The 24,251-nt window shown below is 37.1% G+C and overlaps 1 protein-coding gene across 1 annotated transcript in view; it reads left to right on the forward strand.

Annotated features, from left to right (window-relative positions):
• DNAH7 (dynein, axonemal, heavy chain 7) overlaps nucleotides 1-24,251 on the forward strand; it is a 233,491-nt gene that overhangs the window by 184,275 nt on the left and 24,965 nt on the right. Inside the window, exons 48-53 of the mRNA XM_012641642.1 lie at nucleotides 638-832; nucleotides 2,372-2,464; nucleotides 9,862-10,038; nucleotides 12,381-12,542; nucleotides 14,785-14,985; nucleotides 19,094-19,255. Coding sequence (XP_012497096.1) covers nucleotides 638-832; nucleotides 2,372-2,464; nucleotides 9,862-10,038; nucleotides 12,381-12,542; nucleotides 14,785-14,985; nucleotides 19,094-19,255 — 990 coding nt within the window. The remainder of the gene's footprint in view (nucleotides 1-637; nucleotides 833-2,371; nucleotides 2,465-9,861; nucleotides 10,039-12,380; nucleotides 12,543-14,784; nucleotides 14,986-19,093; nucleotides 19,256-24,251) is intronic.

A 24,251-nucleotide genomic window follows, 5' to 3' on the forward strand; every position in this document is an offset into this window, starting at 1 on the left:
TGTTTTTAAAAACTTGTGTGAGTTAGTCAAATTTAACCATTTGGTCTTAATATCTTACATAAATTTTTGCTATTTTTTAAATCTATTCATTTAAAATATAGAAAACACTTTAGAAACGAAAAAGTATTCTATCAAGTCACTATTTTATACATACTTATGTGTTTAAGATTTACTGATTTCATATGGTGAAGTGTTGGTTGAATTCTGAAGAAGTAAAGGCTTTATTTTTGCATTTTTTGCCAAAGTCTTAAAGCAGTAACTCATTATATCTTATGGAAAATAATTGAAAACATGGCAGATTGATGGCTTTCTGTCTCTACAATTTCTAGAGCCAAAAGGACTCTAAGTAATCATTTTGGAAAACATATTAAATAGAATATATTCAGTTAGACTAGTAATTCTGGAAGAAAATTATCAAAAAGTAGGTATTTAAAATGGAACTATTTTGAAAACTGGTTATAATGGGTACATTGGTTTCTTATGAATAAATATTGAGCTATATCAGTAGCTATAGAATTTCATAGAGACCATATATGAAACTTGCAAATCCACAATCAACTCTTTTTAAATGGTTGTAAACTTAACTAGTTTATGATGAAATCATTTCTGACTTTTCATGCTGCCTTGTTTTCCAAAGATTAATAAAATGGAATGGAGATTTCTGCTAACCGGTGGCATTGGACTGGATAATCCTCATGCCAACCCTTGTACATGGCTTCCTCAAAAATCTTGGGATGAAATATGTCGATTAGATGATTTACCTGCCTTCAAAACCATTCGCAAGGAGTTTATGCACTTAAAGGATGGATGGAAAAAAGTTTATGATAGTTTGGTATGTTTTAACTCTTACTTATTCCAAAGTTTTTAAATGGAGGAAATAAGATTAAATAATTTATCTTTGATATCTTTGCATAAAAGCAAGATTTAAATGAGCTTAAAACAGCTGGTCAGATGTTAAAATGCAAGTTTTGATTTATGTCATCCTAAGTCAATGGTTCTATTCAAACTTCTATTCAAACCCCTTGAAATCTATTAAGGTGCAAAAAAGCTGCATGGTCCTTAAAAATATTCTTGTTGAATTTCTGTGCCAGCTTTTTATTCATTGTCAATTTAGATTTGGTAATCCTAATAGTAGATGAGCTAAAATTTTACAAAAGAGCCATTGTTTTGATTTTTTGAATGTAGGATACAAGCTAATAAATATTTTTGTCATTTGAGGAAAGGAAAAAGCTAGTACAATAGTTCTGAAACAATTTTCATGAGACCTTGTCTTGCTAACTGGACACTGTTATAATTGACACATAACATAATACTCATAGTTTCCCTTCTGGGATATATATATAGCAATTGCTGTTTTCCCTCAACTTTTCTTTAGCACAAGGGCTAATATTTTTCCAATTCCTAGTTCATTTTTTCTATTCCTTCATTTCTACTCTCTTGACTTTTTGTTTTCTATGGGTTTAATATGCAAGAGCTCTGTTTGGAGAAAGTTAGAGGAGGAGAGAAAAAAATGAGCATTTTTTATTTGGTTAATCTATATTTCATTTGGTTACCTACTTGTATTATATGCGATAGTGAGATTGTGTCTTCACAGGAATTCAGATATCTGGAAGGGATGTCTTTGGATTTCTCCCTGTTAGTAATAAAAATGTTTCCTAGAGACAAATATGTTTTTGTGAGTACTTCATTCTAATTTAAAATCGAAATTTTATTCACTACGATGAAGCATAGAGATTTCTGATTCGGGATACCACATAGCTTTCCCTGAAGTTTCAAAGGTATACATGGCCCCTATTTTTCAAGGTTTACCCCTCCCCCTAGGATACTGATGCCTCTCTTGTTGTACATTTTTAATAGATCTCTCTCTGTTGGATTCTTCTTTACTTATATACATTTTTGAATTTCCCTATATAAAAAAAGATTTTAAAAATTGTTCAAAACAAGACATAACACTTAATAAATTTCAGTACAATGCCCTTCCTACTTCTTTTGTAGTAAATAATTATTTTTATAAGTAGATGACGAGAGAAGTGGGTAGATGTTTGGAGAAATAATGGGAAAACAGTCCTATATGCACATTTACTTTTTTCATAGTCGGGATTATTCTTTTGTCTTTTAATTAGTGTTCAATTGACATTAACCTGCTTAGTTCATGTCCTAGTTTTTTTAACTTTAAGGTGTTTTAAATTTTCTTCTCATTACTCACTTCATAATTTGTCCTGACTTTACACTAACTAATAAAATTTATACAAGCATTTTTTATTTCATTTAGTTATATGTTTTCCCTAAAAATTGGTTTATAAGTCAAAATACTGTTCTTTCTGGAAATAATCTCCAAAATAATACTGAATTATGTACACTGTCATTTTAGGAACCACACCATGAAGTTTTCCCTGAAGAATGGGAAGATAAAGCAAATGAGTTTCAAAGGATGCTTATTATTCGTTGCTTGAGGCCAGACAAGGTAAATGTGTGCTTTGAAAGCAGCTCAATGATTCGAGACCCTCCTCTCTGCACAGTCCAGCCCAACATGTGCTTCCTTGTGTAATCATAGGGAAGTGGAGAAACCTGCAGGAAATAACCCCATTTCCTTCTAATGCAGCCATTTTTCCAAAGCTTGTACATTTATTAAAACCGTTCCAAATTAGTAACCAATCAGATTATATTTTAGAGTTTTGTTTTGTGATTATTCTTTTTAATTTATGGCTCCCATTACTCACAGTCTACTCCCTTTACATGCTATAGTCTCATTTTTATTCTTATCACTTTCATGAAATTAGTTAATGGTGTTAACATCAAGCTGATAAACTAGAATCTTTGGACTATTCGAGTAATGTCCTTATATATAGCTCTTTGTTGGAATTTGGAAACCAAGTGAAATATTACTTTAAAGACATTCGTTGTTGTTGACAACAAAGGAAAATATCAATATTATTACTTTTAACTTTTAGATAATAAATTGTAAAACCAACAAATAGCAGACCTGTTACATCAGCATATTTCAATACTCGTCAATATCCTCATTGGTATTATATTCCTTTTTCTTTTTGACAGGGTTTCACTCTGTTGCCCAGGCTGGAGGGCAGTGGTACCATCATAACTCACTGCAACCTCAAACTCCTGGGTTCAAGTGATCCTCCTGCCTCAGCCTCCCAAGTAGCTGGAGCTACAGGTGCAGGCCACAAAGCCAGGCTAATTTTTTAATGTTTTTATGGAGACAGGATCCCACTACGTTGCCCAGGCTGGTCTTGAATTCCTGGGCTTATGTGGTCCTCCCACCTTGGCCTCCCAAAGTGCTGGGATTACAGGTGTGAGCCACTGTGCTTGGCCTTGTGTTATATACTATTAAAAAAATCCACCTGAGTGTATTGACCGATATCCACAATGATGTCAAAATACTCTGAAAAATATAGACATTAGATATTTGGGGGGGGGGGGAATTGAGAAAATATCCTAGTCCTCCATTGTTACTACTCAAAAGTTTTATGTAAATATTTCAAATCTTACTGTATTCACAGTTTCATTTGTTATTACTAGAAGACAATACCTCCATCCCCACCCAAAATAAAAGCAGAACTTAGATAATGAAAGCAATAAATTTTTTAAAAATTTGTATGCACATCAGTGATAACATGGAGTAGAGGCACCTTTTCCTCTGTGAGCCGTAGTCTGTTCAATGAACACGGGTAATTCTTGCTGGTCTTGGCAGTCCATTCTTGCAGTAGGCACAGCGCCTGGGGCCCACGATAATTTTAGGGGCCCATGAAAATGTTTTAATTTCTTTTAAAATCAAAAGAATATAATCCAGTGTATATTATATTTGTCTTTATACCACAACAATTGTAAAATATAATTTTAAGTATTTTTTATGGTGAAGGGGCCTAGGGCCCATGAAAGCTACCCTGCTCTCAGGTGCTGGAAGTAACTATAGTTATTTAGCATTCATGATGAACCTGATAAAACATCCTCACTCCGCTTTTAAAAAATGAATCTCCATTAAAACTTTAGTGTGAAGCCTCAGAAGTTTTCATTTCAAGTATTAAAGATGGGAGAATATGAAGTGCTTCAAACTCTTGCTTTCTCCTGTCAAATTTTTTATTAAATTTTCAGTTTTCCACTTTGTTTTCTAAGCTAAATAAAGACTATTATACTATAATAAAATGGCTCTCCATGTACCACACCTTTCCCCCTCAATATCTGAAAAAAAAGAAGCTTCCATTCATGTTTTATATTAAGTTTAATTAAAAGTGATTAATGAGCCATTTCCTAATTGCAGCAGTTTCATCTGCAAATATCTCTTCCCGAGTTTTATGTTTTTAAAGATTTGACACTTTAATCTGAAAATACATCAAACTGTCAAATAGATCAAATCTTACTTTCCACATGCATTCTCTTTTTAAAGTCTATTTGAGGGAGGTGGAGAGTTACATATTCAAGCTGAGGTGTTTGGGGATTTTTTGTTTTTTGGTTTATATCTTTTTTGTCTGTTTTTACATCAAAGGAGATTAAATATGGCTTTATACTTCTCTCAGCTACTCTGCCTAATAATTTAGCACTCTGTCTTTTAATTTTTTCATGTATATTTACAAATTTCCTCTAGGATTTTTCCATTTTCCTTGGATAGATAGACAAGTGTGTGGACAATGCTACTCATCAATATTTCTGGTTCTCCTCCCCTTCTGCGCACACTCGAAGTTGGGAGGTGGAGAGGGTTGTGCGCACAGATCTTGCTTTGACCAATAACATGTGAGCAGAAATGTCAGGGCAGAAGCATTTAACAGCCAGTGTGAGATTCTCCAAGGCGCTCTCTCTGCCATCAAAATTGTGGAATCATGAGTTGCCACAAGCAGGCTTGATTGCTGAGCCAGAACATGGAGAGTTAGTTGCCTGCAGGGATAAGAAGTAAGCTTCCATTGTGTTTAGCCACTGCAATTTGGAAATGGGTTGCTATTGCAGCTAACCTCAGTTTATCTTAAGTGATTCAATTAACTAGCTATCGTTAGCTGCACACCTTCACACCCATATCCTTAGTGTAAAAATAATTATTCATATGCTATTATATTATCTAGCAACTTCAAACCCTTTAATTTTACTGTTACCAGGTACTACAATTTCTATTGGTGAATTGGTGATTTTGGAATCTGTATATGATAAAATGATATATGACTATCATGCTTTTAAAAGACTGGTTTTCCAAAGTAGAATGGTATTAGCATACCAAGGAAAGGAATGGAGCTATATGGGACTAATATTTGAGCTAGTACTCTATGCCATCTCTAAGTCAAGAGATAATCTGCATATCCACCAGGAAAATCAGCAATTCATTGATCTCTAGTTTCCAGCAGACTTTGTCAGCACGATTTTTTTGATGTGAACATCTCCTTTCCCCCTCCCAAGTGCCCCCCACCCCAAAACCAGCCCCACTCAGTGGTAAGAAGCCACAAATGCTAAGTTCTTTAATGCTGTAGTTCCGAAAAATGTAAAAGTTTCTCACTAAATCACCAGTAGGAAAAATGAGATGGGCTTGTACTTTCCTTTAGAATTCAATAGTGTATAGTGTTTTATTGACAAAAGAAACATATCAAATGGATAAATAATAAGATGTGGAATGTTCTGAGTCTATTTACAAAATGAAAAGCTTCTGGCCACAGTTCTCTCTTTCTGAACTGTAAATAAACAGCAAATTAATCAGCTTTCAATAAGAAACTTGTCAAATATAAGTTAATATGTTTTTCTGTCCTCAAATAAATCCTATTGGAACTTGTAATAAATAGTAAAACATACACAAAAGACCACAAACTTCTCTCCTGCCATTGGGAAGATGGTTGCCTAAATTAGTCTGTAATTTTTGTTACTGACAGATTTCATTTTACAGAACTAACACTGGCATAATCAGATCGCAGAGGCACGCCCAATGCTATTGCTTTGCAAACTGGATGGCTAACACAGCTTCATTTACCTTGGGAGTTACAGTTTAGTCTTCGGAGCAAACAAGTTTTGTTCGGCTGTAACATTAAGAGTGAAACATTACAGTTTGTCTCTGCTCACTCTCAGGTGAGCATCTTGATCCTCCAATGCTAAGACAGAAGAATCACTCCGCCCTGCCAGCCACGTGCGCCTGTGCGCAGCGACTGACACCAGCTTGACCCACTCACAAAGGCAGGGCCACATATAACTCAAACTTACTACAACTAAAACCATGCACTTAAAATCTATGTGCTTTTCATTTTGTTTGTAAAACTATAATTTAGTGATGTTAGCCTTGGGAGGAAGGAGGTTATGAAAAAAGTGGCATTTTTATGTTAGCGTTTTTTTAATCTAGCAAGAAAGACCAACTAAAGGAAAAAAATAAGAGAGGGGCAGGGACAAGGCCTGCGACAGCAGTTAGGATATTTTTAGTTTTCCTGCAAGAAGTTTGACATCTGCTACCATTCAAAATATCCGAAACATGAAATACCTTATCTAGCAATGAAACTTTAAGTATAGATGAATTTATTATTCTATGATTTTTATTTGGAATTTCTGTAATTAGAATCCCATCCTCACAAAAGTAAGCATCCTGAGTTTTTAATCCCTTTTCTTATTCAGTGGATATTTGTTGTGCAGGGACAATACATGAGTCACCTTGTTAGGTAGATCCTTGCGTCATGGCACTTATTTCTTACTCATCCATACCTTTTCCATATTTGAATGAATCTAGAAAAATATTGGGAGGGATTCAAAAAACTAATTTAGATCCAGATATTCCTTTACTGGCTCTTAGCTCCCCACCCTAACACCCTCAGTCTCACACACACACACACACACACACACACACACACACACACACACACCAAGATTGATACTTTTTTAAAGGCATTGTGATGTGTCAATAATTTTTACTAATAAATCTTGTGTAAATAGATGTTTTATAGGCTATACGATTGAAGTTTAGAAATACTTGTAACTTTTTCCAGAGGAGGCCATCTTTTTGAGATACTTGGCACCTGCAAATTATTCCTGCAGTTTGCTTCAAGTTGAGAAAAGTGGCAGGCTGGTGGAATTGTCAGCATAATTTGAAGTGTTGTGTATTGACACAATTCTGTCCTCATATATGAGCAGGTATTCATTGAGTGCTTCAAAAAATATTTTCCGTTACTTCTTTTCCTGAAATATCCCTTGTTCCCTTCTAAAGTTGGTAAGTTTTGATAGTCTCTTTCCTACTAGGATTTTTATCTTAAACTTTAAGGTAGTCTTCGCAATGTTCTGTGAAGGGGGATTAATTAATTTACAAGAGTTCGAGATTAAGAAATGGAGAGCGAGTATTTATTACTTAAATTTTTGTGCATATGTATATATTTCAGAGCAGGAGAAAGAGTATATTTGGTAGTTAATACTTAAGAGACAAATTGAAGTTAGATAATTATCTTAGTCTGTTTTGTGTTGCTATAAGAGGGTGGATAATTTATAAAGAAAAAAGATTCATTTAGCTCATGGTTCTGCAGGCTGGAAAGTACAAGAAGCATGGTGCCAGCATCTGCTTGGCTTCTGGTGAGGGCTTTTGTGCTACATCACAACGTAGTGAAAGGTCAAAGGGGAAGCGGATACATAGGAAGGGGCAAAACCCAAGGGACACTCTGACTTTTTAACAACCCATTCCTGTGGGTACATTCCTCTGAGAACTAATCCAGTCTCACAAGAGCAAAAACTTGCTACCACAAGAAGGGCACTAAGCCATTCATAAAGGGTCTGCCCCCACCCCCTCGCCGTGACCCCAACACCTTCCATTGGGCCCCACCTCCTAACACTGCCTTTTTGGAGATTAAATTTCAAGATGAGTTTGGGTGGGGACAAACTCAAACCATAGCAATAATCAACAAATTTTGTTCATAATGTTGTCTACATGTACATTTGTAGCTATTTATTGCCAAAGTGAATATAAATTTCAGTCATGGCAAGTGGATAAAATAAAAGATATATAATTTTTACTCTAAAGGAGCCATTTAAAATAAGTTAATTTAGTATTTTTTTTCTTTTTTTATTTTTATTTCAGGGTATTATGAGGGTACAAACATTTTGGTTACATTTTATGTCTTTGCCTCACCCAAGCAAGGGTTAGAGGCATGCCCTTCTCCTCTACAATGCTCACCGTGTCCTTAAGTTGTGAGTTTACCCCCCCATCGCCCTAATCCCTGGAGAATATTACTGCCAAGTGAGCACCATAGTGTTCATCAGTTAGTGCCAGTCTGATGGCGAGTACAAGTGGATCCCATTCTTCCGATCTTGTGATACCTCACTTTGGATAATAGGCTCAAGTTCAATCCAGGAAAGTATAAGAGGTGCTAGATCACGGTCGTTTCTTATAATTGAGTAATAGTCCATTGTATACATATACCAAATTTTAATAATGCACTCATGAATATAAGTTAATTTAGTATTTGAATACATTAACATGGTGTTGCTAATTCAGCTTGGTTGTCTTGTATTCAAAGCAGAAAATTCGGAGCAAAGAAAGCCTAAAAATGCTTTCAAGGGGTCGAGTGCTATATTAGTCAAATGCAGGGGCTCCTTTTCAACTTCACTTTTCAAGTGTGTGTCAGCAATTCTTACAAAGTCGGGCGGGAGACATTGCCAGCTGGCTCACATATCCGTGCCTCAGAGACATCAAACAAATGTTTTGACTCCTTCATTAAGTGTGGCAGAAATCTAAACAATGTTGTGAATTAATTTACTCAGCATAAAACTTAACTCTCTTATTTTCCTGGAGAAAGATCAATTGATATCTATGTTTTCACCTATTAAAAAAAGTCTCAATGTGAAAATCACAAGTAAATCTAGGAGCAAGGCACAGGAGAAAATAACATAGGAAAGAAGAATGCACTTGTGTCTCACTTAATTTTCTCTTCTCCTTTTCTTTCTTCAAATCTACACATCTTTTTGCTATTATGCTTTTCTCTCTCCATATCCAACTACTTTTATACTGACAAGGCAAATTGAGGCTGAGCACGTTTCAAAGTTTTTTTGAGCTCCTTAATGAGGGAGCCAGAGGAAAGAAGAAAGAGCAGGCAAAAACAAAGACTGTTGGAGGAGGAGGAGTTTATATAGTTAGAAGGAGAAATGTTTGCACAATCTGTCAAACTACATACAGGGATACTGGTTTGTTAAACCTACTTTCATCATTCGTTGGGGTTGCACCTGGGTCATGAATAGCTGGCGCCATCGCCCAAGGATGCCGGGTGTAGACCTTTCATCGGAAAGAAGGAATGATGTGTCTCTAATGCTGATTTATGCGATATCCACTCCCACATCAATGCCTTAAAAGGATCGAGTAGCAGGGACACCAAGCCACAGAGTTCTGGTCATTCTTAAACAGGCTCCCAGAAAATTCTCAGGCATGCTATCAGAAATTCTATTTCCTGAGTGTATGGTTTGTTTCTCTTTCACAGAGCTTTTCCTTTTCTTCTTTTATCCCCTACTACATCAATTCTTTCTTGATAGTATGGGAAAGTTTGTATAACTTACACTGAAATTTCTACATTTGAGTTGTGGAATTTTGGAACATAATCAGTGGTTTAAAACTTAAGAGTTCAGGTTTCTTATCTTCTTCATCTGCTATGTCTTGAATATTCATTCCAAGGAAGAAAAAAGCCTTTGAATTCTGATGTCAATTACTGCCCACCTTTTATTATTTAAGTAATTTGCAATTTTTTCTATCTAAAAGGCATTTACATAAACAGTGATGCCTTTGACTCTCCACCACTAATAAACACCTAAAGAAATATAACTAGAGCCCTTTTTTCAAAAATATTTTTGAATCTCAACTTTTTAAGGTTTTAGGCAGATTTTGAACATTCTTTCAAATATATTCTTGTCCCTTTCTAGGTTATTCCAATGGTGCAAGAGTTTATAACCAACAAATTGGGGCGTATATTCATTGAACCACCCCCCTTTGATTTATCCAAAGCATTTGGAGACAGTAACTGCTGTGCGCCACTGATTTTTGTGCTCTCTCCTGGAGCGGATCCCATGGCTGCCCTTCTCAAATTTGCTGATGACCAGGTACTTTACAACAGATGAAGTTATCTGATACTATTTTTTTACAGAAATATTTGCTTGCAATTGAAGTCTTAAGGAGTGAGGAAAAGGTAAAAATTTGTTACTAAGCCCTTGAAAATCTTGGTGGTCCAGATGTTCCAAAGTCCTAAGAACATGATACTTACATGGCAGCTGACATTAAAAATAGCTCCTTCTCCAAATTATAAAACCGGAATTTGGATTTAAGGGGCATTTGCTTTTCATTTATTGAGGAGAAGGCGTCATCATTTGCACCAGTGTATGAGCTTGGGTTTTAATTTATTTAGTAAATTCAAGCCTGGACAATGACCCCAGGATGAACCTTTTCTGATCCTGCCCCTCTTTCAGTCTCCAAAGAGGGGCCTTCTTTGACTTTCCAGAACAATTATACATTACACTCTCTTTACCAGATTTTAGAATATGTTCTACTATTTACATTCCTAGGCTTTAAACATTATTCAAATGAATTCACCATGTGTGTTCTTATATCATACAGTCTAGAACAAGAAAATAGTAATAAACAGATTAGGCATTTCTGAGTTGATTATCACCCCTTTTGGTATAATTAAAATAACATTTTACTCTCTTCCATACTTGAGGGAGTAAAAAAAAAATTTTTTTTAAATAACATTTTGGGGTAATACTACTGATATTTCTAAAACCACCACCACCACTTTTATGGAGTGCTTAATTATACTGTTAATTCTGCCAGACCTTGTTATATACATTTTCTCTTTTAATTTTTACAGCAATCCTATGAGGTAAATGGTGGTATCTCCATTTTATAGATATGGACACTAAAGCTTGGAGAAGTTAAGTAGCTTCTCAAAGGACACCTAGCTAATAGGCTAAAGTACTCTTTGCTAGGCCAAAACAGTTGATAAAAGGAATAAAAAAATTAAGAAGTCTTTTAATATAAGGAAAAGATGAAAGGGATCAGCTGTCTTGTAGAAACTTCTAAAAATACAAAGCTGGACAGAAAACTATGAATAGACAGATGAATTTGTCCTATTTCCTCCAGATCTTTGAGTAACTATATTTTAAGTTAGTAAAATATAGTTATAAGTTATATATTTTTGCATAAGTGTAGCTCTTATATGCTGGAGGATTGATTGTCTGACATAGCACTTACTATTTGTTAAAGAAGTGTTAGAACATGCTCATGGTGACTGGAGGAGATGAGGGCTGAGATGTGTGAGGGACCAGATCATGCAGGGTCTTTGTAGGCTGCTTTAAGAACTTTGAGTAAGATGAGAAGATGGAGGAGGGTTTTAAGCAACATAGTGACATGACCCAACCTATATTTGATAACGCTCACCCTAGTTGAAGTGTGGAGAATTGCTTTGAGTGGCACAAAATGGAAGCAGGCCGTCAGTTAGAGAGGCTGTTGAAAGTCCGGGAAGAGCAGTGCTGGGTAGGACTAAAGTGGAAGTGGTGGAGGTGTCTCAAAGTATTAATTTTATGTGAGACTCACCTTTCCAAATTGACACAACCCTGATAACCCTTTGAACCCTTCCTGATTCCTCTTTATGTCCCTCCCCACGTTATGCAATGTGCTTACTCTCTGGCCCCTGTGTGGGTCCTGCTCAGTGCATTGTCTTCACTTGCTAGCTCCACTTTTTCCAGAAACAGTAGTATCTAGCTCTGTTTTGTTTTCTGCTGCTTCTACCTGCTAGTGACCCTAGGGCCTGAGACCCTACTGTTCCACTGCTGCCATCACCCAAGTCCTCTTCCAGGGAGGCAGTCTGGTGACATCTACCCTAGAAAGAAGGAGAACCAAAAGCCACAGATGAATCAGGATATAATAAAATAGAACTGAATTCCAGGAAAACATCCCCACAGAATCCTTTAAAGAAATTTACATGGGAATTAGCGGCCAATTTTTTAATTCTCTTAATTTTATGCAGTAGCCAAATTAATTAAAATATTCAAAGATCTGGAGGAAATCGGACAGGTTCTTCTCTCTATTCATAGTTTTCCTTTCAGCTTTGGGCTTTTAGGAGTTGCAAGACAGTCAATCCCCTTCATCTCCTCCTTATGTTAAAAGTCTTAATTTTTTTCTCTCGCTTACATCAACAAACAAAGATTCTACAGATTTTCTCATTTATTGCCATAATTGTTTTCTACATGAATTGACTGCTTTTTATCTAAGCTTTTGTAGGATTCTTAGTCAATAGGAGTTTTTTAGGGCTGTGTATGTTTGGACCTTTGAGGGATCCTATGTAATTAAATTTTAATATAGTTAATGTTAATATTTCTTGTAATAACAATATCGATTCTTCTAAAAATGTGATTTAAAATAACATCTTTACTATTCTTGTACACAGGGGTATGGGGGATCAAAACTTAGCTCTTTATCTCTCGGTCAAGGCCAAGGGCCCATTGCAATGAAGATGTTAGAAAAAGCTGTCAAGGAAGGAACATGGGTTGTTCTTCAGAACTGTCACCTTGCCACCTCTTGGATGCCAACCCTTGAGAAAGTTTGTGAGGTAAAAATGCAAGTTTATATTTACTAGATTGTATTCCCTACTTAATTAGTGAAATATATGTTAACATCTAAGTGACGCCACTCCTGTCCTCTAATTTGGAGGGTTGCGGGTTAGTGGCGTGGCTGGATTGCAGGAGAGATGGGCTCACGTTGAGAACTGTATCTGAAGGAACTAAGGAGGGGCACACAGTCAGGCTGTGGCAAATCCCTCTTAAAAGGGGCAAGGGCTCATCCAGTGAGGTGGAACTATCCTTAATCCAGAGCAGCAGGCTCAAGGATGAGAGTAAACCGCAGGATAGACACAAACCAGTTTACTTTTTACAGCAGTGGACCAAAAGCAGCAAAGGAGACTGTTGAAGGTGAAATTCATGTGACCACTCTGAAAGGGCTTTGGAATGTACCTTTTCTTTAACTCACTTCTCATCCACTTGGCGAGTTACCGCCACAGAGGATCCGTCTGAAACCCCAAGGGTGCTGCTCCCACCCTCCTTGCAGAGGGTCATGGAGCTTCCCTAATTTGGTGAGCAGAAATTCCAGGAAAAAAACTCCACGTAGCTCCACTGAGTAAACAGAAAACCTGGCACTAGATTTCAGTAAACACGGGAAAACGTATCCTCTGAATTACCCATGACTCTAGCCCCCTTCCAGCTCTCTTCTCAGAGTCCCTCAAGCTCTGTCATAACCACGGTAATGATAGAACTTGTACCGTCCAGCCATTCAACAGAGACTTCAAGGGATGATTGTTTTGCTCTTTTCTTTATCACTGCTTTGTTTTGCCTGTATCTCCCACGTAAGCTCCATGAAGACAGTGACTTTGTCTTAATCTGTTATATTCTCTGCCTTGTCTCCAGTACCTTGAATAGTGTGGCCCATTGGAGACAATCAGTAAATATTTATTGAATTAGATAATGAATCTATTGCTTTATTGCTGAAAACCCTTCAATGACCTCCCATTGCATGCAAGACAAAATTCAAACCCCCAACATGACTGGTGACACCCTTCATGATCTGACCCTTGCCTACCTCTCAAGTTTCTCTGGCCACTTCCCATCCTGACTTCCATGCTCCAGGCATTTGAACTTCTTGCACTTTTCATTGGTACAGCACGCTTTCTCAAGAATATAGGCCATCATCACAGACATTATTTCTGCCTGAAAAACTGTTCTTTCTTTTATTTTCCTTACCAACATCTCTTCATACTTTAGGCCTTATATTAGAGTTTTTATATTTGTGCCTGTCTCCTTACAGTTCTTCTGTCTCTAGGCCATTCTCATGACCTGGTGAATTGTATCATATACACCCATCACAGAGTCATATGAGAAAGAAAAGCTGTCCCCAGTGGGTAGTTGGGACTTGGCTCAGTGGCCCATTAATCATGTTGCTTACGTCACTAGACATAGAGGGCAGCAGGTAGGAGAAAAAAATGGTGCTTTCACCCACCATATTGTCATTAAAGAATGTACACACCTATGCATCCTTCCTAACTTACCCCCACTCCTTCACTGTAGGAATGCTCAAAAATTTTTTTGCTGATAAACATTTTCAATTTAAAGAAACATAGACAGCACTGACATGGACAATTGGGAGAAATAGCAGTGGGCAGTGGGATTCTACAGGAAGGGAGGAGGGCCCGTGGTAATTATTCCTGGGCTCCGTGCAGCCTGTGACAGTGCTGAATGACAGTCCTATTACCTTCTGTAGTCCAGGCCTATCTCCTTGAGCAAGTATAGCTAACAGTGGTAAGTTTTGATGCTTCAAGATACTCAACTTTTTCTCACCCTTTAAAATACTTTTTTAAAAATCCCTGCTTGGTTTAATATTGACTTATCTGAGTGCTTTGCTTATTTTCACAACTTGGCTATGGCAAGAAGAATAGATTAGTCTTAATCTAGCTCTGGGACAGAGAATTATTTCTGTAAATATTTTAGCAACATCACTGCAGATCCAAGAGTTTTTAGAATGTCAGTTATTTTGGCCAACTCTGAATTATATAACATCTTTGTAAAGTGTATAGTCTTATGAATTAATTTTTTTTGGGGGAGAATGACAACACTCTGAGACTTCTCAGTGAAGCATGTCGTTTTAGGGGCAGAATCAGATTTTAAGGCTTTTGCTGAAAATTGTGACAATTACATCTCTGCATTGTAGAAATGCTTCCTCCCCACTCCAGCCCTTGTGTGTATGCTCCGGAGATTTTCTCTGGGTTTTATTTACCCTTTTTTATCTCATTTATTTTCTTACAGGAGTTAAGCCCAGAATCAACACATCCTGATTTCCGCATTTGGCTGACAAGTTACCCATCCCCAAATTTCCCTGTGTCAGTCCTGCAGAATGGAGTGAAGATGACCAATGAAGCACCGAAAGGTTTACGGGCCAATATCATCCGCTCGTACCTCATGGACCCGATCTCTGACCCCGAGTTCTTTGGCAGCTGCAAAAAGCCTGTTAGTAATGGCTCCGTCTTGTTACCTCAGCCCTGTAAAGCGGTTCAAGTGGCCCCCGGTGATCACGGACGTGTGCGCTGAGCAAAACTGCAAATTAAATAGGCCTCTTGCACTGCAGCGCAGTTGGTTTTGATAACTGATTATTGACTGTGCTGAAGTCAAATTTTATTAATATTTTATTTTAATTTTACCACCAGCCTCATTCCTGCTCAGCTGAGATCTTATGGGGCGTCATTAATAATGGAGCTTTCTATTTGGAAAGTCAGCTGTAAGCCATTCCCAGTACAAATCTGCAAGGTTGGAGAATCTTGTTTCAGGATATTAACTGAGCCCTGTGCTGTTTGGAGCCATATCTCTAAATTAAATCATAAAAATATTTCCTCCATATAACTATAATGAGAGCCAAAATGATTTTACTCCTTGATTGATGGGACTCATAAGGGTCTTTTTTAGCATCACCAAGCAAGCAGGGAAACCACCCACTGCTTTCATGATTAGAATTCTGTGTGTGAATGTCTGTGACCTAAAATTGTTTCACAGTGTTTTACCATAATTAAAAATGGAAGAATTTCTTTTTAAGAGGGGTTATGAACCTTAGTAAGTTTTCGCCATTAAAAAGCTCACACTCTTGAAGTCTGAATATATTTAAAGTGCATATCAAAAGAAAACATTAAAAATAAAGAAGTACTTTCATTAAACAAAAGTGTTGGGTACTAAAAAAAAAAGTGCCTATATTTAAAACTAAGTCAAACGTTATCCTAAGGCTGCTTTTGCATTGATTAGGCCCAGAGAAAGCAGATTACTCCCAGAGAGATGGTGAGGGCATTTCTGCATATGAGAGGCTGGACAGAGCCCCTTTGCAAAATTTAACTCAACCCTCCCTTTCTTCTAGATCAAAAGGTCTCTCCAGCAGTAGTCACATATGTTAGAGGTCTAGGCATTTATGAGACACAGTCCAAACCCAAACCAAAATCTCATTAAATGCCAAAGCAGCACGTCATAATTTTTCTGTTTTAACTTTTTATTTGGAAATAATTTTAAATTTATAGAAAAGTTGTAAGCATAGAAATAGTACAAGCAACACCCCATACCCTTTATCCACAATCACTTCCTAATATTAGGATGATATTTTATCCCATCAGTTTTATTTGCGTCCCCCTCCTGCTCCCTGTCCCCCCATCCCTCTCTTTCTCTACGCACAATCCAGTTGCAGGCGAGTTAGATGTATCGTATCCCTTTATCTGTAAGTACGTTGGTGCCTGTTTCCTAAGAATAGGGGTAGGGATATTATGTTATCCTGGTATAGTTACTATTTTTAGTAAATGTAACAAGGATATGCTATTTTATCTAATCTATACTGCTTGTGTTCCAATATCATCAGTTGTGTGGTAATATCCATTGTGTCCTTCAGACCATTTTCCCTGTCCGTGATAGCATTGGCCCCGGGTTTGGCATTACATTTAGTTGTCATGTCTCTTTTGCCTCCTTTAACCTGGAACATTTCCCCAGCCTTTCTTTGTCTTTTATAACATCGACTTCTCTGAAAAACTCATCTCCTCCTGGTTTTTTTAGATGGGATATTTCTCATTTTGTGTTTGATATTTTCTCATGATGAGATTCAGGTTATTTATTCTTAGCCAAAATGCTGCATAGGTGTATGTCCTCCAAGAGCACATCTGGAGGCACGTGATGCCCATTTGTCCCTCACTGGTGATATGATGATACTAATTTTGGTCACCTGGATAAGGTGTTCACTGATATCTTCACTGTATAATAACTGTTTTCCCCTTGCAACTAACAACTAGTCTGTAGGGAGGTATTTTAGGACCATGCAAGTTTCCTGTTCCTCATCAAAATCCACCCCCATCCAGATTCAGTATCTATTGATGATTCTTGTCTGATCCAGGTATTCCTGGGATGATTGCAAAATGATTATCTCCCAACGCCAGCACTCCCTCTGCATGGACACTTGGCACTCTACTGTCAGCAACGTCTCTCCCTTCTCCCCCATTTGTTAATCTATTAATTGATATGGACTTATGAATTCTTGAGGTTTTTTCTCTAATAGTTTACAATTAATTATTATCCTGAAGGCTTTCAGTGCTCAAATTCTTCCAGATTTGGTCAATGGGAGCTCCTTCAAACTGGTTCCTCTGTACTTGTTATAGGTCCTATCTTTTTTAAAAACTCTATTATTATTATTATTAGCACCTCTTACTTTCTGGCATAAGATGTTCCAGGCTCATCTTGTACCTATCTTGCCTCAGTCCTTGAACCAGCCATTTCTCTGAAGAGCCCTGTTTCATTTAATGGAGAGTAGTATTAGAGATCACTTTCTGGGTGTTAGATGAGCTCCTGCATCACCTTTGGTTCTTGACCCTTTCAGTAGAGAGCACTTGGAAATATGTACAAGTACACACACATATACAAATATGCAAATATGTGTCCACACATACACCTACACACAAACTAGTACATATACACATATGTACTCATATATATATTTTTAGAGTGATGAATTCATACCAATACCTCCAATTTCAGTTGTCTTCTCAGGGTTCTTTCTTTCTTTTCCTCATTCCATATTTGTATGTCCGTTCTTTTATGAGAAACCTGGCTTCCAACAATATCAACACATTTACTGATTTTCTCAGTTATCTAATATATATCTAAAATAGTTCCAGAATTAGCCCAGCATGTTTAACTTTAATTCTCCTATGTCTGTGATTAAATTTGTATCACTTTTGTTTTGTTTCCCATTCTCCCTTTCATATTTATTCCACCAGAAAAACTTTTCCTCAGCTCTTGGATAAATCTTTGGGCACCTCTATGACTTTTCTGTTTACTGATAAGTAATAAAATGCCTCATAGTTACTTTAAATTGCAAAGCTAGCCTTGATTCAGAAATCAGGAAGTATAATTAATTAATCATTACTTGAACTTTTACTCAAAATTTAGGTTTCACTCCCCAGTATCTCACCTAGGGCATATAGTCGGTGAGCTTCATGCCATCAGAGGAAGAAGATGGAGTTGACATCTTTCTTTTTGTAATTTCTCCTGCACTTGACAGCTGCTGACATTGCCCACTCAGTTCGGACCATGTGCAAGGATGAGGGGTGGAGGGGCAGGGAGTCCTGTTCTGGCCTGGTATTGCTTGTCACTTTCTGGACTTGGCCAGGGTTGAAGATGACCCTCACTTTTTCTCTTGTGAGCTCTTTCATGGGTTCTCCTTAGCCTACCCTGCTGGACTCCTCTGGCTGTGACCCTGTCACTCTCAGCATTGCCTCTCCTTTAGGTGGCTGCTCCCCTTGCCTTCAGGTTCTCCAGCATTCCCTTCATACAGACTCTTATGGTTGGGGTTGCCTCAGCCCCTGGCAGTAGTCGTCTTGAACAGGACACCTTGAAAATGACCCTGGCTGCCATGTCTAGCCCACACTCCCCTTCTGCTCTTTGGGATTCCCACTAATGGGCCCACCTTGGAGGATGTGGCGATTGCCCTTTCATTCTTCTCCCTGCAGCCATCGACTGGTCTGCTTTTTTAGGCATAAGTTTTGAACTTTTCCACCCTGCTTCAGCTGCAGGGAACATGTGTCAACTCTCTGAATGGCCCCATTAATTCCTTTGCACTGCCTTGAACCACGAAGGTAGATCTTACACACTCTTCTCCCTTGAGGGTGCAGGAAGGGGACTCCCAGCACAGCAGCTGCTCTCTCCAAGGAAATTGCTTCACAAATCCTCTCTCAAGCTCTATTTTGATTATTTTATATTCTCCTTTTGGATTTTAGAGCTAATTGATTCAAATTGTCTTTTTCGAAATTTGTGCATAGTGGTCTAATTTGTAAGGTAACGTTAAATTAGATGATGCTTCCTAAAAACCTGGTGTACACAGCTATGTGTGCCAACTGAATGTGTATGCCGATCGGTGTATTTTTGCCTGAAGAGCCTATAGAAATATACTTAATTCTGTTTTAGTTATACTTTGGGATGAATCTATCCCTGTGCTATTTATAAACAAAAAGAATTTAGTTATTTTCACTTTAAAATATGGTAAATATAATGCAGTGTTAGGGGAAAAATAATGATGTGGCACCATTTCTTCTCATTACAGGAGGAATTTAAGAAATTGCTTTATGGCCTCTGTTTCTTTCATGCTTTGGTACAAGAGAGACGGAAATTTGGACCCCTGGGGTGGAATATTCCTTATGAGTTCAATGAGACTGATCTAAGAATCAGTGTACAGCAACTTCACATGTTCCTGAACCAGTATGAGGTACCATAAAAATCACAGCAAGGACATTACCTACTTTGCTCTTTATCATGTTGTGTTTATACCATAACAGGGACTTAAGATTAATTTCTGTTCTTATAAAATGAATAGCAGGGTAGTTATCAACAGTTTATTAAGTAGTACTTTATTATAACAGGGTAATATAACTACTATAATAGGTAGTTAGGATGTCAGTTTTTCTTTTAGGAACTTATATTTATCATTTATTTTGATACATAAATACCTACAGAGATCTGAAAAGTGATCGTATTGTACTTATTTTGAAAAGTACTTGAGAAGACCATAAATCAACCAAGCTCCAAAATGGAAAGAAAACCAAACAGATCAATTTTCTTCTTTTCTGGAGCATGACTTTATTTTTAGAAAAATGTCATTATCCTATTATTCCAGAGTTTGGATGATTTGTCAGGGAAAAACAGACTGTTTAAGCCACTGGTGTTAACCAGAATATAGATTCTGGGAAGAAGGCAAACAGCCTAACGTGGTCACATCAAGCACATTTCATCCTCTGTATTTCCAATGCACACACGTGCACTCACACATGTGCATACGCGTGCAGCACGCAGGGCCTCTTTGCTAAATGTTTGTTGATGGGATTTTTGACATGCTTACACCCTTGAAAAACCATTTGGTAAATCAATCCAAATGTCCTATAAGGATATAGAGCTTTTATTGAAAGTTAGTCCTTTAAATTTTGGTAGAATTTTGTTCAAATTTAGTTGGAAATCTATAACTAAATTATTTAATTCATTGAGTGTCAAGAAACTTTGGTTTTGAAACTTTTAGTGAATTATGATTATTTTTAAAAGGTTTGCAAACAGGAAGGCATTGAATTTTATCTCTCTAAAAGCAAAGAAGGAACTGGACAAAATAAATATCGAGAGCTCAAATGGCATATCTAAACTTATGTGAAGAATCTTTTATTTGAGTTTCTATGTTTCATTGGACAAATTACTGTTTTGTACTAAAATAGAATAAATTAAAAAGGCCTTTACTTTTGTAGCATCTAAATTTGCAAAACATTCAAAAGAATCATAAATCTAATGAGTTTCTTTTTTATATTAACATTTATCCTAAAAAGGATAATAGAAATGGAGGCAAAAATGCAGTGATGGTAGTGTCTGAGAAAATATTTAGGCTAAAATAATTATACTTTTCAATACAAAAAAAATGTTAAAAGAATGAGGAACTCTTCCATTTAGCAATTTGTTCTGAACACCTGTAGGGTAAATTCTAATTTAAAATATTATAGTTTATAGTGAAGAGTAAAAGTATGCAGGTATGCAAGGCTGGTTCAACATTCAGTTAACGTAGTCCATTCCATCAACAAGCTAAAGAAGAAAAATCACATGATCAATAAATACAGAAAAAGCATTTGACAAAATCCAGCACCCATTCATGATAAAATAAAACAAAACAAACAAAAAATAACCCCACAAAATCCAACTTCTCAGTAAACTAGGAATACAGGGGAACTTCCTCAACTTGATAAATAATATATATAAAAAAACCTACAGCTAATCATACTTATATGGTGAGAAACTAGAAGTTTTACCACTGAGATCAGGAACAAAGCAAGGATATCTCCTTTCACCACTCCCTTTCAACATTGTACTGGAAGTCCTAGCTAATTTGATAAAGCAAGAAAAAGAATTAAGTATATTGATTGGGAAGAAAGAAATAAAACTGTCTTTGTTCACAGATAACTGATTGTCTATGTATAAAATCCAGAACAATCAATAAAAATACTCCTAGAACTATTAAATAATAAACAATTATAGCAAGGTTGAAGAAGACAAGATTAATATATTAATACAAAAATCAAGTGAATTTCCGGGTAATGATATCTAATAGGCTCTTGGCATATAGATATAGAGCCCAAGGATGAGAGAGTTGACAAAATAGAGATTTGTGAATTGTTCGAGCATTAGGAAAAGCCTGAGAACATAGATTTCAAAGGGAGGCCTCATGGCATAAGAAAAGAAGAGAACAAAGTCTGAACGCTGGTGAGCACCAAGTCTCAGTGGTGGCAGAGGGGATAGAAGATGTGGAAAGGGCAGACTGAGCAGCCAGGAACAAAAGCAGGAGAGAGCAGGCTGAGGAAATACAGAGTATCAAGACTAGTCCATCCCATCAAATGCTACAGAGAGTAAATTAAGTGCCCGTTTTGGAACAGCAACTTCCAAAAGTGTTGTATCCCTTTAAGTACTGAGCTCCATCAAACCTCCAGGACTTCGCAGAAATAATACTATATTTATTTGGGAAAATGGCTAATTTATTATAGATGTGTCCATCTATGCTTCTTCTAGTTCATTCATAGGAAAAGAATACAATATTGAAAAGTAGTAAGTGAAAAATGATAACTATGTAGTACAAGTATGAGCTATTTCACTTTCATCAACAATCTTTTAATGACATATATCGCTGACTGAACTGGCTCCTTCTCCTAAGTGACAATTAAGCAGTGCTTCTCACTCCTCCAGCATAGTAATTATGTAGCAAACTTGACAAAACTGCTACTGGTGAGTCACATATAATCCATCAAGAGTTACAGAGGAATTCTCTGAGGAATGTGAATTCACAGCTCCTTTGATATGAATTCTAATGCAATCCTTCTTCAACAATCAACGTTTTTTCTTCAAGCGGAATGATCCAATGTTTTGACAAAGCGATCAGAATTAAACTCTCTCTCTCTCTCTCTCTCACACACACACACACACACACACACACACACACACATACACACGCTCAAAACCTGGACTAACAAGTTGGTGCCATCAAGAGAATAGAATGAGGAAATCAAATGAAAGAGGGGTGCACTAACTTGAAAATAAAAATGGGTTGCAAGGAAAATAAAACCCTAAGACCTCCTAACTTGTAGCAGAGCATATTCTTCTGGCTCCTAAGTAGGTCCAGTGGATCAGCTATGTCAATAGATCCAAGTCTATATGTTCTGATTTATTGTGAATAAAAGTCAAACTAGAAAAAAATAAGAATGAGGGATTTTAGAAGCCCTTGCCCTATGCCTCAGAAACATGACCTTGGGAAGCTCCCCCCACCTCAGTCAAGAATAAATAAAAAAGAAAAGCAAGCTTTTAGGGAGGTGAAATCTATTCGGCAAACCTCAACATTGAAGAGGAATTTAACTTGAACTTGAATTTAATAGGAACTTGAAGGAACATAGATTTCACAAAAGTGATCCCTGGCATATGAGCGTGTAGCCGAAATACATCATTGAGGACTTATGTCTGGTGCTGGCTGTACAAGGAGCGGACATAACATGATGTGCTTTGTAAAAAATAATAGGTCAAGGAGTACATAAAAAAATTGGAATGGAAGCAGAATAAGGAATGATTGATTATCTTATGGAATCCTGTTTCCATAAAGAATTACTAAATGTTGCTATTCTCTCTTTTCCATTCTTTGCCTGCATCAAAGTAATAGAATCACCATCTACCCAATCCTCAAGCTAAAAATCTGAAAGTTACTGATGCTCAGTTACCTGTTATCCTCCCCAGCCATATCCTGTCTTCCACGGCCCTCCCACCCCTCGATTCCAGGCCCCGCAATGTGTTACTACAGTCTATGTGCTCTTCTCCCGGTGTGAGGTGTTCTTTCTCATTCCTGAGCTTTGGCCTGTATTTTTCTCCAATTCTGAGTGTACTTTCCTGTGCTCAATCTTTGTCTACTTTTGGGGCTCTTTCTGGAATAGGCAGCTCAGACCCAGGAGCCAAATTTGCCTCCCCTTGGCACATTTCTGCATATCTCTCTGCCTGAGGGTCACCTCTTCCAGTGTCTTCCAAGAATCCTTATCATTATGGGTGAGCGCCTATACAAGCAGGAGGTGATTCCAGGTGTTTTTGGTCTTCCATAGTCTACCTGTTCATCACCACTGTGATTCTGTCCCTAAGACACTCTAGCAAAGTGACCAGAAATGTGGGTGCCCAGACTCCAACTTGCTCTGGCAGCCTTGACAGAGTTGGTTACCAGGAAGTATAAACTTTTGCTAAGAAGTGGAGCACATTTTGCCAAATCATGAGCCACTGCTGTATAGTAGCTTTGATTTGTTTGCTCTTGCATCCTCATTGCCTGTAACAACATATGCAGTAGATGGCTCTGTAAGTGTCTGTTTAATGAATGAATCATGATGAGTGGAAAGATCTTTAAGCTCTCAAAAACAAATATGGTAACACTACTCTATGTAGAAATGTGCCATAATGATTGCAGCATTTAAAATGAATAGGAAATGGGAGAAGTATTCAATAAATGGTATTAAAATAATTGGGTATTTACTAAAGTTAGATTCTTCATACTGTATAATTTCTATTGGATTTTAAAAAGCTGAATACAAGCCCAAGCAGTGTGTGCTTCTTCACATTTGCAGGGGGAAGAACATAAATGTTCTGGAATTCTCCTTCCTGATTCTGTTTGTTTCTCCACAAGGTCTTGGTCCCTGACACGTGTTCTCTTACACTTTCCTCTCTGACACTGCCTGAAGTTCCAATTCTACCAAGTAACAAGTCTCATAATTTCCAGCCCCTAATTCAATAAATTTCCCCTCTCTGATCACTTCTACCTGCCTGCCTATCTACTGTTCCCTAGTCCTGTTATTTCTGTTGAAGAGATTCCTCAGAGTGGCATCACTGGAACATAGGATCTATGCACTTTAGATTTCAGTAGATAACCATAAGAAGGGCATGTAAAGCACAGTGATGAAGAAAAATCCTCAAGTAAGAGATTGCTATATTTTAGTATAAAATATTTTTAAATGTTGCTATATTAACATACCACAAATAAACATCATATAAGTAAAAGACAAATAAAAGTTGGAGAAAATATCTAAAATTTATCTGAAAGACTGATTCAGTATCTTTACAAAGAACTTTTTTTTTTGAGACAGAGTCTCACTCTGTTGCCCAGGCTAGAGTGCCATGGCGTCAGCCTAGCTCACAGCAACCTCAAACTCCTGGGCTCAAGC

Source organism: Propithecus coquereli, unplaced genomic scaffold (assembly GCF_000956105.1).
Source record: "Propithecus coquereli isolate 6110/MARCELLA unplaced genomic scaffold, Pcoq_1.0 Scaffold167, whole genome shotgun sequence".
Lineage (NCBI taxonomy): Eukaryota > Metazoa > Chordata > Mammalia > Primates > Indriidae > Propithecus > Propithecus coquereli.